General features: G+C 43.6%; 1 protein-coding gene across 1 annotated transcript in view; it reads left to right on the forward strand.

The window, feature by feature from the left end:
* AQP9 (aquaporin 9) overlaps positions 1–16334 on the forward strand; it is a 35309-nt gene extending 18975 nt beyond the window's left edge. Inside the window, exons 2-6 of the mRNA XM_082853969.1 lie at positions 1141–1267; positions 6516–6653; positions 8049–8167; positions 10166–10383; positions 15339–16334. Coding sequence (XP_082710095.1) covers positions 1141–1267; positions 6516–6653; positions 8049–8167; positions 10166–10383; positions 15339–15513 — 777 coding nt within the window. The 3' untranslated portion in view covers positions 15514–16334. The remainder of the gene's footprint in view (positions 1–1140; positions 1268–6515; positions 6654–8048; positions 8168–10165; positions 10384–15338) is intronic.
* The last annotated feature ends 370 nt before the right edge of the window (positions 16335–16704 follow it).

Here is a 16704-nt window from a genome sequence, read left to right on the forward strand (position 1 = left end):
TGAGATGTCAAGTCCTACTTCTCCTTACTGTCTATCAGGTAGAGCTAAATCAATATATCTTAGAATCAGGGACTGGAGTGGATGTTAAAAGATCATCTAGGTAATTTCTCTTCAGGGAGATTTACTCCTCCTTCAGGGAGGAGTAAACCAAAATCATTCTATATGTATTAAATATCCATTGTTTGTAAATTGTATTTCTCTGAAGGACTCCACAAATGGGTCCCAAGGGAGCTATTTAGAATTAATTCATCACTATCAGGAAATGACTTATGTGCAACTTCTCATATTTCAGGTTCAGACTTCCTTTCTCATTCTTTTGTGAAGGGACACAAGAGCTGGTTATTACCTTCCTGATAAGAAGTCTTCACATTCTTAATCTCTTGTTCCTTAAATACGTTTGTTTCTGAAACCTTTCTTCATATGCCCTTAAATAATATCCATTACTTGATGCTGAGCCCTCCCTCCAGTTGGTTGCTCTTCTTTAGTTATAAAACCCAAAACAGAACCTGTATTCTACAAAAAGTTGTGGCTACTTGACATCTAAGAGCAATGATCTAATGATCCTGCAGCCCAGAACTTATTCCTCCAGGACCACACTGGCTCTTTCAACCACAGAGTGACAAAGGCTGATGGTGATTCGTTGTCCTGTTGTTTTCCTACCAAACTTGTATGTGACTGTTTCATCTTTTCCAATAACCCTCCCTCACCAAATGTTCCTTTCTTCCCCCCTTACTTCTTCCTGCCCTTCCTTCCTTCCTTCCGTCCTTCCTTCCTTCCTTCTTTCCTTCCTTCCTTTTGAGGTATAATTGACATATACCATTATATTAGTTTCACTTTTACAACATAATGATTTGATATTTATATATATTATGAAATGATTACCAAATCACTTGGTTTATAAATTCATACAACATTTTAACACTGTGCAGTCTTAACAAAACTCATCCATAAGCCAGATGCAGCCTTGGGACCATCATTTTGCTACCTGTGCACAGCTGGAAGATTATCATTTGATTTGCACGAGGCCTATGGCAGTCCAAGCCATGAGTGTGCTTGAAAAATGCTTCTTGTTACTCTGACTTTCCATTGTCTTTGACAGTGGCCATCTTCACTTACTTGTTGAGTTCCCTTTCATTCCAGGTCCTTGGATGTGGCTGTGTTGCCCAAGCTGTCCTCAGCCGAGGACGTCATGGAGGAATCATCACTATCAATATTGGACTTTCAATGGCAATAGTAATGGCCATTTATGTTGCTGGAGGTGTCTCTGGTAAGTAATAGAAATAATAATAATAACAGCTACTATTAACTCAACCATTCCAATGTACTAGTGCAGTTCTGGGTACTCTACAGACCTTAATTTTTTTAGATCTCAACAGTCCTGCAAGAATATGTATTTGATTCTATTTTTATAGATGACAAAATTTAAATGGCCAGCAAATGCTAAGTGAGTGGCACAAAGGCAACACTTAGCAAAAGACAGAGATGAGGGTTGGAACTCAGAACTGACTGATTCCTAAATCTGGTTACGGAATAGTATTCTTCATCTATCAATAGAGTCTTTTACTAGCTCTTCCCCACGCTTGGAAACCACTTCCCAGATATGCTGTGAATAGCCCAGTGAATATCACTCCAACAGAGGCAATTCCCTGGACCTTTATCCACAGCAATCAGGGAGAGCCTAGGTCATTTGCAAAATAGCTAGTGTGTTCATGGAGCTGCAGGGCTAGTCAGAAGGTCTTTGTCCAATTCTGTTCTGAGTGGTAGGCTAATTAGAAGCCATTCTCAAGGTTCTGAGGAGCAAAATGAAATGATATTTAATACAGCCTGGGACCTTAGGAAGGAACTGTGGAAATGATCCACTTCCCAAAGGCTTGCAGAATCCTCAGCAGCCTTGTCTGGGGGCTCAGAGAACTAAGGCAAGACTGTTGGTGATAACGGAAGCAGGGACCCCCTGCATGCTGGGCACTGTACTGGGTGCTGTACATACTTTATCTCCTCTCACTTCTATAGCAGCACTCTGAGGCCGGTATTATTGTCCATTCTACAGAGGAAACTGGAGCTCCAAGGGATTGAGTAAATTGCCAGAAGTTCCACAGCTGGCAAAGAGACAGATCAAAGATTTGACCCAGGTCTATACGACAGCAAAGCACAGGTCCCCATTATTATACAACATTTCCAGTGGTCTACTATGGGAAGGACAGTACAGGCAGGGCCTATGGGCAGTACGGTCCAGCTGGAGGATCCTGCAGTTGAGCTGGCTGAACTGGTGACAAGTGCTGCCACTGGAGCGCTAAAGAATGATTGCCCAGACCCCCACGGAGCATCCATGGGCTGGGCACCTGGAACAGTCATTTGCTAGCTGTCAGCCTTTCCATATCACCGGCCGACTCAGATCCTGGGGCAGACCAGGTTACAGATTCCCATACATGTGGTTTGTTTGGCCCGAGCGGTGTTTCTGTTCAAACTCTTGCCGAGCCTTTGCTGTGATCCCAGCACTGTACTACCTACCTCAGACACAAGAATAACCAGGGGAACACCATGAATGTGCCAAGGCTTAATTACAGTTGCAGGCCTTGACACCAGACACACAACACACTCCTGGCTTCAAATAAGCATGCAGGATGCTCCACTGCCTCCCCTCACGCTCCCAACTACATTCACACAGGTGTTGTTTCCACAAACCATGCAATATAAATGTAGGCATGTTTTCAGTGATTTTTTTAAGGTGGAGATGTGGTTTTGCAGTATTTCACCTGCATAACACCCTGAATTAAACTTCATCAAATATTTACTTAGGATAAATTGGTCCCAGACCCTACCAATGTAGCTAACACCCTTTACCACCAGCACTGTCAATGTCTGTTTGCATCCACTGATATATTTGGAGTCACGATAGGAGGAGAAGGGACAGGGACCAGCAGGAAGGGGGAAGAGGGAGTAAAGGATGGTGTGGAGTCTTCCCATCCGGCCTTTAGACTGGGATTAAGCCCCTGCGCTCAGAGTAGAACTGATGGGACTGTTTTCACAGAACTGATGGGACTGTTTTCACTAGAGGCTGCTTCTGGGTGAGGCTTGGGAGCTGTCCACATTGTTTATGAGAGACTGTGAGATCTCAAAATGCAAGGAGAGCAGTTTCTGAGCCTGGCTGATATAAGGTAGCACTGAGTTGGAAAAGGAGCTTATCTCCCCATCTCTGTTTGGAAATGATATTCAAGCTCCCTGAGAACTGGGGGGGAACATGCACAGACAACACACTGGCCCACTGATGACATCAGTGCAGATTCAGTATTGGCTTCAGCAGCCCAGGAACAGGAGAGGAAGACTACATAGGGGAGGTGACTTTCTCACAGTGGCTGCAGCTAACATGCTGGTTTGTGGGCATATGTGAGGCCCTCTTTGGGAATTCCAAAAATAACCAATGTATATTAGGTATAAACATAAATGGGATCCCACTTTGTGGTCCAGACTGGTAAGGTCAGCTGACATCTGGTTGTGGAACATAAAGCATTACTTTACTGCATGGCAGTTACCACACCCTGCTCCCTTGTGAACTTGCCAGTAGTCTGGCAATCCAATCTGGCCAATCAGAACTCATAATGCCCTAATTATGCACCATCCCCCACAAAGCGTTTACACTGCCAGCTTGTACCTAGACTATGGCGGTTGTTTTTGATGTAGTTTTTTTATAAGCAATAAAAATTCACTGAAAAATCAAAATAGCTTTGCTTAATGACAAATAAAATGTTAAGATGATCTCTATCACAGAGTTGTCTGTGGGTGGTGGGCAGGAGACTCGTCTAGGACAGAACCTTGAAAGAGCTCACCTTGCTCATGTAAGACTTTCATCTCAGGCCTCGGGGAATCCAGCTATCCCCCTGGGCTCTTTATGTGAATAATCTGATCATCACAACCACCTTGGCAGGGCCAAGATGTGAGTGTGGCCTTCTCTGACTCTTGCACTCATGTTCTTTCCACTACACTGCTCTGCTTTGTCCTTCGGGTAAGCCAAGTGATCACGCATCTCTGCAAGGAGAAACTCTCCTCGTTGCTTTGCAAAGCACCCTCCTGGGCACACCCTCTCTGACTCCCAAACAACTTTCCCTCTGTAGATCTTTGTAGTCTGAGCTATCTGAATAAAGACCTCTGACTATTTCTTCAACTTTCATATCTTTTTTTTTCTTCAATTTTTAAAATTGAAGTAGAGTTGATTTACAATGTTGTGCCAGTCTCTGCTGCACAGCAAAGTGACTCAGTTATACACAGAGACATTCTTTTTTTATATTCTTTTCCATTATGCTTTATCTCAGGAGATTGGATATAGTTCCCCATGCTATACATTAGGACTTGCTGTTCATCCATTCTGAATGTAACAGTTGGCATCTACCAGCCCCAAACTCCCAGTCCATCCCTCTCCCTCCCCACTTCCCCCTTGGCAACCACCAGTCTGTTCTCTATGTCTATGAGTCTGTTTCTGCTTTGTAGATAGGTTCATTTGCGCCATATTTTAGATTCCACATACATCAACTTTCATATCTTGAAAACCTACTAAGTGCCTTGCAGCATGTCAAGGTCAAGGTGAGCAATAGTTCCTGCCTCAGGGTGCTTTTGAGGGGCTAAAAGCATAAACCTACCTACAGCAAGTCTTATTTTGGAAGAGGAGCTTGCTAAACAGTAACTGTCCCATTGGTGAACTCATCTGAGGGGAGACATTTTTGATTGGAGGTGATTTCTTACATCCCCTTGTCCTTTCACAATGGGTTCCTCCAGGCTGGCTGGGTGGCGGCTACCCTCCAACCAGCTCTGGGAGAAGAGGAACAGGGCTGGCTCCAGGAACTTTCCACTGCCCTGGGTGCTCCCCTCTTCTAACCCCTGTTTCCAGCTTCCCTAGGAAGCTGTACTCCTGCCAGTCTCCAAAATTATGACTCTCTTAGATTTAAAAGTAAAACAAAACAGGTGATACGTGTGTAAGGCTTCAGGAAGTCACCTGTGCTTTGATATACTGACATTTTTCTTGTTCGTATTAGCCCCAGAGTGGCAGAGGCAGGTGAAGAAAGGACCCTCATGGTGTAGTCAGCAGTCAGAACCCCTCCCCACTGCAAGCCCACTTTGGCTTAGAGACTCAGGAAAAGCATAGCTTTCTTCACGGACTGGGGAGAAGAGGGAAGGCTTCCCAAAACAAGCTCACCAATAGGTTCTGTGGGGGGTCAAATGGCAAAGTGTCATCACCATCATCATCATCATCACTCCTTTGTTTACAACTATTTCCACAACCCAGAGGTCCACATTTCAGCGTGGTCACATTGACAGTTACTCTAATTCCCCCCTCCACACTAAATGTCATTGGCACTCTTCATATGAGTGTCCTTCATTCCTAGGAATCAAGCCCATATGCTCAAAGATGATCTTTGAAAAATTTTTCCCTGCTTTCTAAGGCAGAGACACCTTTATAAACTTGGTGAAGAAGGTCTAGAAAAGAACATAGGCCCAAGAGTTCAAATAAACCTGAATTTGAATCCTAGACCTACCACTTATTAGCCATGTGACCTTAAAATTTTACTTAACTTCTGTGCCTCAGTTTCCTCAGCAGTTAACTGGACTAGTACCCACCTCACCGGGTTCTTAGGAGGATCAATTGCATGTAATACGCCTATGACAGCATCTGGCAAGTGTTCAATATGCATTATTGTTACTGTTGTTACTAGCAAAGCCAGCTGGGGATATCAGTAACCTACCCCAGAGCAAGCCCCTCTACCTGACCTTGCAACTGGGTTAGAATCAAAGAAGCTGATTTCTCTAGTCAGAGTTTAGGCTGGAGTGGAGGAGGAAGTGTTGCTCCATTTGTGTGTGTGAGATATACATCGTTTCTGCAGAGAAACTACAGAAAATCCACTCAGACACTGTGACTACCTCAAAATAAACTGAGCCCCTTACCTCAGTGAGAGGCACAGCCCACAAAGGAAGGGCCATTTCCCCTTAAAGAGATATCTCTTTTCAGTCCTAAGATTGTTTCTATATCCTCTGGACATGGACTTAGAAATGACTGGATATAGATTTAAATCTTACAAGTGTAAGTATATTGACTTACAAATATACTGAAGTTAACTGTTTATATCAATCTCTTTGGGGTTATTGCTTTATAGTTAAGCAAAACCCAGTAGATAGATGATATAGATAGATAGAGAGAGATGAGAGAGAGAGAAAATGAGCCACTTGAGTACAAGTTTCTTTATATATTTGACTTTCTTTTGAGAAAGCTAAACTTCCTAAACAGTGTCTAATGATGCCATGAGGATTATTAGTCCTCTCTTCCTCTCCACTCAAACACACACACACACATACACACAGACACACAGACACACACAGACACACACACACACACCCCTCTGTCTCCTCACATACAGTTCCTCACACCTAGAAGACTGAATTCTGCCTGCAGTCCCTAGATAAGGTTTCCTTCACAATAATTATCCCTGGCCTGCCCTCTGACTTTCCTAATCACCTTATCTTCCTTGCAGGTGGCCACATCAACCCAGCTGTGACTTTTGCAATGTGTCTTTTTGGACGGACGAAGTGGTTCAAATTCCCCTTTTATGTGGGGGCCCAGCTCTTGGGAGCCTTTTTAGGGGCTGCAACCCTCTTTGGCATTTATTATGGTGAGTAGGACCCCTGAGTCCAGAGATTAGGGAGAACTGGCTATAAGTTGAAAGTCAGAATTACTTGGTAGGAAGAGGTGAGATGAGGTAAGAACAGAAAACGTTCTCCACTTGACACGCAGTTCTAAGAGTCGTAAGTTCTAAATAATGGGGTCAACATTATCATCAGGGCACGTTCAGGAAGCCTCTTAGTGAAAATGGTCACAACTTAAATGGAGGGCAGAACTTAAAGGAAGTATATTTTTAGACCCAACCAGCACTACACTGTGAACAATGCCAAAGTAAGCAATAGGCCACTGGCTTCTCCATGGCTTTCTCTGATTTGGCTGGGAAGGGAGCCGTTGACTTGTGGCAAGGAGAATGATGAGTAAGTACTTAAAGAAGGAATCTGGAACAAAGTCTTTGAAGGAAGAAGCATAGCAGAGAAATGGGCTGGGTGGGGAACCTCTTCTCCCTTCCATCCAGTAGCCAGAGCTTCCATTCTGCAACAGTCCTGGGGGAACCACAGTACTGACGATCAAAGACCCAGACTTTAGTTCCATGTGAACTATGTACATAGCTGTGTGACTTCAGTAAGTCATCTGACCTTATTGGTCTCAGTTTCCTCCTCTGGAAAATAAAGGAATTGAACTAGTAGGTGACTTCTTAGGCCCTTCAAACTAAAAAATCTTGGGGTTCCATAAAATCAAGTGTTAAAGTAGTTCCTTCTCTCTAACCCAAGGTAAGTCTTAATACTTTATGACTCTTAAACTGAAGCCCTTAGGAACTAGAATTTATGAGCCAAGGCTGAGAGGTACATTGTGGAAAGGGACCTCTTCCCACTGAGTATCCTAAGAATTAGAGTGTAAGAAGACTAAAGAATTACTCAAGACCAGACCAGAAACCTAGAGCACCAGCTGCTGTGGCCAGAGAGGCCTGGGGGTGGTGCTGGCTATGTCGGGGACTGCTGTGTTCCTTGTTCTAAGGGCATCTTCACTGTACCTTGATGCCCTCAAATTCTGGACTGCTATTAGGGGTTACTGAGAACTCTCTGGGAATCATGAGCTCTGCATAGAGCAAGTCCAAGCTTCACTTTCACTTTTAGTCAATCTTGAAAATTCCAAGAATTCCCCTCAAAGAAAAATGGTTCCCAAGACCCACTGGATAAGGATTTGGCTCAAACGTGGAGTGAACCATCAAGGGAAGCCAGGGCTTTCTCTCTCTGACCCGCTATCCTGGGAGTTCTCTGGGTATCTCTAAAGCTACCATACTGTGAAGTGAAAAGAGGCAAATGATATGGATCTTCCTAGCTGAACCTGAGGGTTCGCCTGTACTTGTTCAGCATAAGACCTGGCATAGGCCTACGTCCCCCCCTGCCCAGAGGACACTAACATGCCAGAGCTCTGTCTTCCATAGATGCATTTCTATCTTTTGCTGGTGGAAAACTGCTCGTCGTGGGAGAAAACGCAACAGCACACATTTTCGCAACATACCCAGCTCCGTATCTGTCTCTGGTGAATGCATTTGCAGACCAAGTAAGTGTACATTCAACAAAGACCTAACTTTCGTGAAAAGACATAATCTAATAAGGGGGATGCATAGGAACATTATAGGCCTATCAGAAAAGAAAGGCTATGTTTCCAAAGTCAGAGGTCCCTACGCATAACCCAAGCTTTGCTGACAAATATCTGCCCTTGCCAAAGTTGATACCACTACGGGTTTCCTGCCTCCTCTTTAATACATACACTTCTTCCACATCAGTCAAGCTTCAGAGAAAAGTGCATGACTGGACATTTCAACCCCTGTAGGGGCAAATGGGGTTTGTTCCACCTAACTGTCTCTTTTGTGCACATGACCTAAACGTAGAGGCCTCAAGAAAAGACACTGTGATCTCAGTTCAAGGACTGTGAAGTGTAGTAGTTGAGCTTAGAGTATCCCAGGTCTTCTGTGTCTCCCCACGTGCATAGGTTTATCCAGACTCTCTAGGCAGCTAGAAGTGTCTCTGCCTTAATGACATTTAAACAAGCTGCATCCAAGCATCTGTCGTGTAGCCAATAGCACAACTATTCTGGTCTAAAATCACTTGTCTGGTTCTCGTCCTGATTGTTCTGCTTATGAGCTGTGTGCCCTTGGGCAAGTTTCTTAACCTCCTTCTATCTACATTTCCTCATCTGTAAACTGTGAATAAATAGGATTTATCTCACCGATTGGTGTGAAGTTCTAAAGAGAAAAAGCATATGAAGTACCTGGCACATAATAAGTGCCTAGTAAATAGAAGCTATGATTTAGCTGTTAAAGTAAAATAATAGTTTGGAAATTTTAGAAACTAGAGAGTGGGGAAAACACCCACTGTACCACACCAGTTCAGAATACCTGCTCTCATTGTTTGTATAATCTCTTACAACTTGTTTTTATGTTGTTTTCAAGTATCAAATATAATGCACATATTTTTCTTAATATCATAAGCATTTAAAAATGTTACCAGATAGCTCTTATATTTGTTTTTTTGTTTTGTTTTGTTTTGCGGTACACTGGCCTCTCACTGTTGTGGCCTCTCCCGTTGCGGAGCACAGGCTCCGGACGCGCAGGCTCAGCGGCCATGGCTCACGGGACCAGCCGCTCCGCGGCATGTGGGATCTTCCCAGACCGGGGCACAAACCCGTGTCCCCTGTAATCGGCAGGCGGACTCTCAACCACTGCACCACCAGGGAAGCCCTTGTATTTGTTTTTGATGGCTGTATAACAGACTATAGAATGGGCACTTCATAATATAGTTAGCCCTTTCCCTATTGATGTGGACTCCAGTTTTTCAATACTATAAATGATGTTTAACTATTTATTTACATATTTGCTTTATGATGTTTCCGTATTTTAGATTATTTCCATGATGTGGTTCTCAAAATATCCAACTGGGTCAAATTCAGTACATAATCTTACGGATTATTTTTAATGCATGTTGCTAAATTACTGATAAATTGCCTTTCAAAAGTGTAGTATGTGCTTAGTTTAATTAGGAAAGCCTGAGAGAAGTGGTATCAGTTCCCTAACACTTGGTATTGTTTGCACTTTTTTTCATTGTGAATCAGTTTTTCCCTCTTGTTTCTTAAATCTATTTTTCTTTTATGAATTTTCATTTCCTTTGCCCATTCATCTATTGATGTCTCACATTGTTTTTCTCACCAATTTGAATGAGCCCCTTTGTTCATTTTTCCAGCCTGTAGCTTGCTCTCCATCTAGCTGGTAGTAGCTCAGCAGGATAGTGTAGTAAAGATAACAGTCTCTAGAGCTGAACTCTCTGGATCCACACCTGCCTGTCACTGACTGTGTCACCTTGGGCAGGTAACTAATCTGTAAAGGAGAATGATATCAGCACCCATGTCTAGGATTGCTGCGATAAGGGTCTGGCACAGAGTGCTCAACCAGCATACGTTACTTATTACTAGGTTTGTTTTTAATGAGAGTGGGTGAATTTTGAGGTGGGCAAGGGGGAAGAATATAAGCTAAATCCCTTGTATATTTTCTCCCTCCCCCAGGTAGTGGCCACCATGTTTCTTCTCATTGTCATCTTTGCCATTTTTGACTCAAGAAACTTGGGAGTCCCCAAAGGCCTACAGCCCATTGTCATTGGCTTCCTGATTGTTGTCATTTCTTCCTCTCTGGGAATGAACAGTGGCTGTGCCATGAACCCAGCTCGAGACCTGAGTCCCAGACTTTTCACTGCCTTGGCAGGTTGGGGGTTTGAGGTCTTCACGTAAGTAACAACGGTCAGGGAGGAGGGAGGAAGATTCACACTGTGCCTCAATGGGGAGGGCTGTGCTTTGACCTGGAGATCCAAGAGAGTGCAGATGGGAGGGTGAGGTTAAGCACATCCTCATCATAAGTGTGGAACGTATCACTGGTGATTTATGATACGGTGTGTGTGTGTGTGTGTGTGTGTGTGTGTGTGTGTGTGTGTAGGAAAGAGAGAGAGAGAGAGAAGGGGGAGGGAGACAAAGAGATAGACACAGAGACATAATAAGAGACAGAGAGGGACAGAGAAACAGAGAAAGATAGAGAGGCTCTAGATAGATTCAAAGAGATAGGTTTGTCCTATATAATAATAACTTCTCAACTGGTATATGGCTTTATGTGACTATTTTGGATGTAGAACTTGTCTACGTATTCACTTTGTGACAAAGGGGTAGAATTTCTATCTTCTGATACTACTATAGGGCTCCTTCTAGGAGACCATGCTAGCTTCGCTTCATTCATTCATTCAACAGATCTACCTTAATCACCACCTATGCTGTGGTCACTGTGCTAGGCAAGGAAATGTCAAAATCAGATAAGACACTGGCCTTGAGCAATGTAACAAGTGCTCTGGTAACCCCTGAAACAAAGCGCTAAGGGAACACAGATGAGGGACTGGCTACCTCTACCCGGGGAAGCTGGGGGAGGCACCACAGAAGAAGTGAGTGCTGAGCTTATTCTTTTTTTCTTTTTTTTTTGGCCATGCCATGTGGCTTGCGGGGTCTTAGTTCCCCAATCAGAGATCGAACCCTTGCCCTTGGCAGTGAGAGCGCGGAGTCCTAATCACTGGTCCTTGAATTCTTGAAGCATAAGAAATTCCTAGTGGAACAGGCATCAAAGAGAGCCTGTGCACAGGAAGTGGCAAGACCCCGTGCCTTACACCTCAGAATGTGCTGATGAAACATGCCAACTGCTGGTACCAAGCTCCCAGGACAAACTTTTCCCGTTAATTCCTTCCCACCGTCCCCCCCTAAAGTCATGGTGGCCAGTCCCCAACCACTCATCACATCTCTCTCTGGGAAAGGCACCCACCTTTGTTCCCCAGGAAACAGGGCTCTAACATGGGAGAAAGAAGCACGGAAAACATGTGTGAGCAAATTTTAGTTTAATGTCTGCTGTGGGAACAAAACACTTGAGTGTCCCTAATGCTGACCTATATATAGCTGTACACAAGTGATGAATTCATTTAGGAGTCTGGGTTGCCTTCACCATCGTGAAACACAAGCTACTGAAATCACTGACACCATTCTGATAACCACCACAGACAGCATTAGAGCTGCTATAGCGTAAGCATCATGAGGACAGAGACCTTGACCATGTTTTCACTGCTGTGTCCGCTGTGACTAGGATGTGGTCTGGCACATAGAAAGCCTCAATAAAAGCTATTGAATAAAAGTATGGATAAATGCTATGTGACACACATGTCCTAGGAGATGAGGGATAAAAAAGAATCAAGAAACATTCCCTATCTTTAAGAAACGAACAATGCAGTGAATTTATAGAGCAGTGGTTCTCAGCCAGAGGTGATGTTGCCCTCAGGGACATTTGGCAATGCCTGGAGACACTTTGGGTTGTCACAGCTGGGAAGGGTGGGGGCAGATGTTGTCACCAGCATCTAGTGGGTAGAGGCCAGTAGAGGGATACTGCTAAGCATCTTATAGTATCCAGGACAGATCGCCACAACTAAGAATTATTCAGCCAAATACGCTAAGAGTGCCACAGTTGAGGAGCTCTCTTCCAGAATGATCATACTAGAACGTGAAAAGGTTGAACAAAATGCCAACTAGGAAGATCATTTGTATTCTTCCCATGTACTGTCAAAAGCATACGTTAAAGATCTCCTTATTTCCAAAGCCCAGAATTGGCCCATGAGTTTCCTTTAATCCCAATTTGCTGAGGTTCACTCCAGGAGACCACTGCCCCTACCATCAAGACACCTCTGTGAGCTTCACACAGACCCCGAGAACAAAGGTGCCCCACAGTGACGTGACCTCTATTTGAGCCCTGCTTGGTGATTCACCCAAAGTTCTAAGAGTGATGGTGGTTCTAAAGAGGTAGAGATCTTGCCTCTTTTCTTTGCTTTGTTGAGTATATGGCAGGAGACCGTGTCTGTGGGAGAATGCTGAAATCACCTAATGCCAAACTCTGAGCACCATGTCCCTTGTTAGCATCAGGGTCTTTTCCCCTCATTCATGCATTCATTCATCCATGCAGCTACCTGATTTCTTATTCAAGGCCCCATGCTAAAGATGCCCCTCACTGTTGTTGCCCTTCACTGCTTTATTTACATTCTATTTCAGAGTAGTGAGCATAGGCTCTTACACAGGTTGGAGCTGTCAAGTGCCATTAAAGAGATTTGACTAGTTAACTCCAAGAGTTGAGAGAAGGTTTGTAGCTCCAAATTTGAGAATTATGGGGGTGGAAGTAGGGGCATTTGGTAGTATTTGGACATGCTTAAACAGCGGACAGAGAGGATATTTCAGGCAGAGAGGATTCTGTATCCCAAGACAGAATGTTAAAATAACACATGATCTAGTTTAGTTGGAAGGGTGCGTGAAGAAGCTTGGAAGGGCAATTGTTTCAGACCATTGGAGGACCTAGATTCCCAGAATGAGACTTTGGGGTTTTTGCTGCTCCCTCTTCTGTAGGTTACAGGAAGCAACAAAAGATTTAGGGCAGAAGTTTGACACGTTTAGAACTTCAATTTAGCAAAATTGATCCGACATTATTATATAGAACAGATTAAAGATGAGTAGAGGGGGCAGAAACCAGTTACGAAATAGCTAGACTAACTGATAATCCTCAACCAAAAAGTTCCCAAGGAAACCGCTGAGGGATAACAGGACTCCAAAGTGTCCCTAAAGTGCCCCATCCTTTCAGGGTTCTACATCCAAGCTAAGTATCTCAGGGGACTTTCTAGTTTGGATCCACACCCAAGGTCTCAGATAAAACCGAGACTGCCTTGGATCCTCACTTGCCCCTGTATGGCACGGAGTGAGGATGACAGTGGGAGTGGGGCTCCAGCAGGTCTGACAAGGGCAAGACAGACCCTGGCTGACTCTTGCTTTTCCCTTAAGTATTAGGATGTAAGCGAGTGGTCTTCACTAATTCACTTTAAAGTGTTGATAATTTAGTGGATGAAGGATCTCAGGGGTATTGTTAATTTTTAAAATAGTTTAACCAAAGGAATGAATCCCTCATGATGGTACCGTAAGCAATTAACACAGACATATTTCTGGCATCCCCCAAATCACAGTGTGCAAATAACCTTGTTTACCTGTGAGGCCAGGCAGGGAACCGTATCAGAGCTCCTCCATTTAAGCCTTGTGACCCTGGTGCAACACATCCAGCTCAAGAGAGTCCAGCCAGTGAAAGGAGGACATGTGTGCTGGCAGATATCTTGGACCCTAATCTGTTAAACGACAGTAAGAGATGTGCCACAAACCAGTGATGGAAGAAAGGAAGTGATGGACCAAATAAGGTGGCTTAAACTTGCTTCATGTGCTTACCTGAAGAGAAGGCTCCTAGTTCTTTAAAGCTCAGGTGCCTCTCATAGAAAATTCCACCTGGATTTGGAGGCACGGGAAAGGGCGCTGTGAGAACAGCTGAATGCAGTGACCTCGTTCCAGTGCAGTAAGAGTGACATCTGCTGGCCACTGTGCTTAATGACGGTGCTCTTCCCCGGAGACTGCGTTTATGCTCTAAGACTTATTATCTTATTGTGAGCCTGCATTGATGATCTAAGATTCAGGATCTAAGAGAGTGCTTGGATGATGCAGGTGGAAGGGACCACTGTTCAGATGGAAGAATGAAGCTCAGAGATGAGGAGACTTTGCCCAAAGACCATCTGGACCCTCCTGAGATTAGAACTAAATCTCATGAATTCTAGGACAGGCCCCCTGTTTTGTGCTTATTTCCTTTATTACCCTAATAAAAAACTGATACAAACAAAAGGTCCCATGGAAATACGTATAGTTGTTAGGAATAAAACTAAAAATAGCAGCCATGAATCCTTCCCCCAAAATAGAACACTGTGAAATTCCCATGCGTAGTTGTGTTCCTCGTTTCCTCTGCCTCCTCTGCATTACTCTGAATTTTTTGTTCATAATTATCCTGCTTTTAAAAAGTTTTATCTCAAACGTACATATCCTTAAACAACAAATTGTATAGTTTTACTTGCTTCTGACCACCCATGGTCCTTTCTACAGAATTATTTAAGTGGATTTTCTATCTCCAAAAGAGACGGTGACAATTCACAAAGGCACCTGCTTTCTCTCAGAACTATACCTCCAATACAATGTGCTGACATTGAGGATTTCTGGAGGGGAGAGGGAAACATGGCAGAAAGTCCTTATCAGAGAGTAAGTTTAACTAAGCTGTGACCTCAAAATATAAGTACTGAATTCAATTATATTTAGTAGGTAATTCATATCTCTACCTTTGATTTTTTTTAATTCACTTATTGGCAAATGTTTCCCGATTGTTTATTTTGTAAGTGCCCTCATATACCAATCATGTCCAGGAATCTCTCCACATCTCCCAACCATTCGCAATCCCCAGGACTCATTATTTCAGGATGAGGGGAAGGCAACTCCCGAATATTCAACCTGAACTTTCCCTGAATGCCCTCAATTGTAGCCATGGGTTTCGGGGACTATATTTTCCGAAAGGAAAATAAACGGGACATTTCTCTCACAAGTACTAATAGGACAATGGAATAGATCATCTGAAATCAGGTATACTGCAAAATCTAGGATGATGGTTGCCAAGCTACAGTGAGTGCCCTTATACTTAGCTCTTGCTGATTTAAAAGGGAGTCATGAGCATGAGAAATGACTAGCTGGTTAGTGAATAACTAGCAGTAATACCAGGAAGAAGGCCAAGTGGTGTATCACTAATTTCTTTGTTTGATTTCAGAGCTGGAAATAACTTCTGGTGGATTCCTGTAGTGGGCCCTTTTGTTGGTGCTATGGCTGGAGGCCTCATCTATGTTCTTGTCATTGAAATCCACCACCCGGATCCTAACCCAGACTGCGAGGAAGAACAGCCAGAGGACAAACCAGAGAAACATGAACTTAATGTGCTAATGTAACAGCATGCTCAGCTCCGGGTTTACAATTGGCTACCTACTGGGCTTTACACTTCACAAAGCACTTTCACACATATTATCTAATTTAATCCTTATAGTCACTGTCTGGGGTAAATATCATGCTGCTCATCTTTCAAATAAGAAAACAAAATCTCAGGGAAGTTGAGTTGCCTAAGGTCACATGGAAAGTTGAACATCACTGAATGCATCCTATACCTTTCAGAAGATTAGTAATTGGATGAAAACCTTGGCCAGCCCCTCCTGGCCGGCCAGAAGTGGGACTGGCAGCTGCCAGAACATGTACACCTTCTGGGCATCATTCTTTTGGATCCTAAGTTACGAAGACCGCCACTGTCTGGTTTTATTCCCACTGTTACTGAAGCACTAACAAAGGAAAGAGGTAGCCATTAGATCATACTTTTCATCTGCTGAAGAACATTATCAGAGGCCTCCCTTCCTAGGCCACGCTTAGTCTTGCTAAGTCTTGATCTTCCTTCCCTGCCAATTCTAACACTGTACATTCCAGGAATTTCCTCTTGGTCAGGCTCCTCCCTGTCACTTTGGTCAAAAAAGTCCATGAGTTACAAGCACCAGAGAAACTGCTCTACATCAAGTGATGCACCTTCAGTCAAACTGTTATAAAGCTCAGAATTCCCAGAGTCATCCAGTTTCTCAACTACTTTGTGATGATAACAAAACAAAAAGCACATGTGAATGTCTCCAGGGGCCTATAATAGACTGTAATAGATTGATATATGGATTTTTTTATTTCTCTGAAACTACTTGGCATTTCCTATTTGAAATAAATTTGGGGTGAGGTTTTATTTTGGAGTTTTAATAAGTATTAAGATTGCTAAGTACACTTAGTTCAGAGGTTGTCTGTCCTGTCTACAAATTGAGATCTCTGGGGAGCTTTTTAAAAAATGCTAATGCTCAGTTGGTCATTGGTAAACATCTCAGGTGATTCTAATGTGCAGCCAGTGTTGAGAGCACTGACCTGGTTAAAGTACATGGGTATCCTTGAGAACCATGTCTAGTGGTGACCGGGTAAGTCCTGGTAGGATTCTCAGTTTGGGGATCCTCAGGGATTAGAGAGCCGTGGTTCTCAGTCGGGGACAGTTTGCTCCTTCACAGTCCTACCTACTACCTCTGCAAGGGGACGTTTGGCTATGTCTGGGGACATTTTTGGTTGTC

The sequence above is a fragment of the Leucopleurus acutus genome (assembly GCF_964270905.1).
Source record: "Leucopleurus acutus genome assembly, chromosome: 1".
Classification (NCBI taxonomy): Eukaryota; Metazoa; Chordata; class Mammalia; order Artiodactyla; family Delphinidae; genus Leucopleurus; species Leucopleurus acutus.